The sequence below is a fragment of the Aptenodytes forsteri genome, unplaced genomic scaffold (genome assembly GCF_000699145.1).
Source record: "Aptenodytes forsteri isolate BGI_AS27 unplaced genomic scaffold, ASM69914v1 Scaffold55, whole genome shotgun sequence".
NCBI classification, from domain to species: domain Eukaryota; kingdom Metazoa; phylum Chordata; class Aves; order Sphenisciformes; family Spheniscidae; genus Aptenodytes; species Aptenodytes forsteri.
In genome coordinates this window covers 9,693,113-9,696,399 of record NW_008796063.1, presented here as the reverse complement: position 1 = coordinate 9,696,399, position 3,287 = coordinate 9,693,113, and the positions used below count along the sequence as shown (strand labels likewise).

At 58.1% G+C, this 3,287-nt stretch overlaps 1 protein-coding gene across 1 annotated transcript in view; it reads right to left on the bottom strand.

Moving 5' to 3' along the window:
* Window positions 1-3,287, bottom strand: part of MYO15A (myosin XVA) — a 71,121-nt gene that overhangs the window by 14,232 nt on the left and 53,602 nt on the right. The window contains 1 exon segment of the mRNA XM_019473952.1: window positions 2,707-3,287. Within this exon segment, the coding sequence (XP_019329497.1) occupies window positions 2,707-3,287 (581 nt within the window).

The following is a 3,287-nucleotide window of genomic DNA, read 5'->3' as shown; positions in this document are numbered from 1 at the left end:
ACCCTGGCTTCCCCAGAAATGCGGCATGCCAGCAGCAGCCACTGACCCAGCAATATTTGAATCACAGACATTACAAGCATGCCATTTCTATCTGCGCCGTTTCCCTATCTCCAGGGCAACTGCCTTCAGCAACTGTTTACTGAGAGGAGGAAAAGCCAAGTTTGGGGAGTTGACTTAAACATGACCAAGGGCTGGATTTTGGAGAAACACCCCTGAGAGCCTACCAACCCGTCTGCGCCTCTCCCCGCTCCTCCCGAATTGCTGGGCTTAGAGGGGAGACAAGGAGATCTGCCGGAGTCGAGGAACTTGCATCCAGCCAGGATCATATCAACACAGAACAATCGCTTTGGCAGAATCTCTCTTGAGTAAGTGCTAAGTATCTGCTAACTGCTGTACGAAATTGAAATAATCCCCATTTTAAAGTCTATTATTTGCTGGAAAGCAGAACATCTAACCATGGATGAAGCTAGTGGACGCGTGCGGTGGGTCGGTCAGAAAGCAACCCTTCTATTTGGAGGGAAAAAGATACCTTCGTTTGATTTGTACGATTGCTTCAGCCACATTAATAAACCGATTACGGCACCCAGGTGACGCTGGCCAACAACCCAAATGCACAGGCCTGGGAGAAACCCTGCTCCAGTTCCGGGAGCCCTGAGCCAGCTGCCTCTTCCCGGCAGTTTTAGGGAAAGAGCGAGGGTCTGGGACAAGAAAACATCATTCTCTGGCCCTGGAGCAGAGCAAAGCACCTCTCCCTCCTCCCACCACTCTGAAGTCCCGATCCTCCTTCGGACTTAAGGCCACGAGAGTTTTCCTAGTGGCTTTGACTACAAGACTTCAGACTGACCCTGCATTAACAGCTCTGCCAAGCATGCTTCTAAGCAAGAAAAAACTCGCACTGTCCTTAAAAAAAAGACCTCTGGCTGCGATAGGAAGGACAACTATTTGCTCCAGGCCCGCTGGGGAAAGGCAGCACAGGGGTTCACATCACCAGCAGGAAAATTAGGGTAGAAAGTTTCCCTCCTGGTGCCTAAGAGAAATCAGGGAGCGGAGCGGCTGCCTCGCACCCGGCAGTCGCCATCCCCGGGGACGGAGCTTCCTCTGCGGTAAAAAGACACGTGGCAGGACGGGTCCCCCACCCCGGTCCCGTTTCACAAAATCACCCTGACCTCTGCCCCTCCCTGCCCCAACCAAGCCACCAGAGAACAAGAAAATTTCCTCAGCGCTGTTCCCGCTTCCCTCCGCAGCCTCCCTCATCCCTCACTAATCCACAGAAGTTACCTAACGCCGGGGATACGGCGAGGATTAGTTAATGTTTGTGCAGCTTTTCCGAGATAAAAGCTACGTGAGGTCTCGGCATTTATTATTGATGCACTAGTCAACGGTGCAAGGCTGTGCCTATGTGGGGGGGAAAAATTCCTGCCCGAACCCTGCGGCGATCACTTTACAAGCCAAAGCAGGGGATAGTGTTACGGCCTGGGAGCCCTGAAAACTGGCCTGGACCTTCACCAGTCCAAAAAAACCAACCAAACCCCAAACGAGGATACAGTTGGTAGCTCGGAGCGCTGCTGGCAGAGTCCGGGCGATCCCTGCTCCTGGCAGGGAGAGCTCTGACCTTCAGGGACACGAGGGACTGGTGCTCACCGAGTCAGGCAGCGCCGGCGCTGGGCTTCGAGCCGCCCTCCCCAAGACCTGGATGCCGGCGGGTCCGTACGCACCAGCCTGCGTGCACCCCGCCTGTCCCCCTTACCTGCCCGCTCTGCCCGCCCAGCGCGTACCGGGAGGCAGCGGGGATTAGGAAGCAGGCATTTCCCAGTGCCGATCCCAACTTTACTACCGACCGGCTGCGTGACCTTGGGCAGGTCATTTCACCTCCGCAGCTCTTCCCCGGCTTGCAAGAACGCGCGTAAAGTCCTTTCTTGCACCCGCGACCCACCGCGCTTCCAAGTGACAGTCCCACCGGGCTCTGCACGCCGGTCTCCCCATCGGCCTCGCGCAGGGGAGGGCTTAGTATTCCCAGTTAACAGACTGGGAAGACGAGGCCGTTCACACCTCCTCTCCACGCTTAAGGTCAGGTCGGGGAGGCACCGGCTGAGCTAAGAATAGACCCAGGAGCCCCGTCCCAACCAGCTGCTCCGCTCTGACCGCGCTCTCGGGCAGAGGATCCATTTTGTGCCTCGATATGTTATTTTAACCGTTTACGGGAACTACGGCAAAGCTCGGCTCCGCAAGTGGCCGTGCTCCTGCCAGGACTCGCCTCGAGCTCCGCGGAGAGGGCACCCACCCAAAAATCAATCTAAGAATAGACCCAGGAGCCCCGTCCCAACCAGCTGCTCCGCTCTGACCGCGCTCTCGGGCAGAGGATCCATTTTGTGCCTCGATATGTTATTTTAACCGTTTACGGGAACTACGGCAAAGCTCGGCTCCGCAAGTGGCCGTGCTCCTGCCAGGACTCGCCTCGAGCTCCGCGGAGAGGGCACCCACCCAAAAATCAATCACCTACCCAAATCGCCATCCACCACGGAGGCAGGACCCCCCCCCCAGATCCTTCCTTCACCCCTTCCGCTGCAGTGAGACCCCGGACGCCTACAGGCGGGCGAGATCAAGCCCGAGCCGCCGTCGGGGTGTGCATCCGCGTGCCTCATGATTAGCGTTACACAACCGAGCCCCGGCACGTTCGCGGAGGCCTCGGCAATGCGGGCGAGTTACCTGAGCACCGTGACGCTTCCCCTCTTCACGGGCAGGAAGAGAACGGGCTCCGAGACCCTGATGGGCTTGAACTGGAATTTACACCCGAAGCAGAGCGCCGAGTCGCTGAAGAAGGAGACGGAGACGATGGGCCTCTCAAAGATATGGATGGGGTCCACGTGGGAGACAATGCAGCCCCCCGGCTGGTAGTCGTTGATGACGGCACTGTTCACAAAGCCCTCGGGAATCACCCGGTGCTCCACCAGCTTCCTGATCACCAGGTCGTGCACCCACTCGGGGATGGCGTCCACCTCCCCCCGCGGGTACAGACGCTCCTGGCCGGGGCCTCGTCTCTGCAGCTGAGACCCGTAGGTATAGCCCTCCCCGAAAAAATACTTGTTCCGCAGCGGCGCCCGATCCACCGTGTGCTCCTTGTAGAGCCCCTTCTCCGCCCGGGACACCACGTCCTCGATCCGAGCTTCGATCTTGGCGCACTCCTCGGCGCTGAAGAGGCGAAGCTGGCGGATGCCGCTTTTGACTTTCCGAGCTTCTTCCTCCTCCTTCTGCTCCTCGTAGTCGCTGGGCTCGGAGCCGGAGTCCAC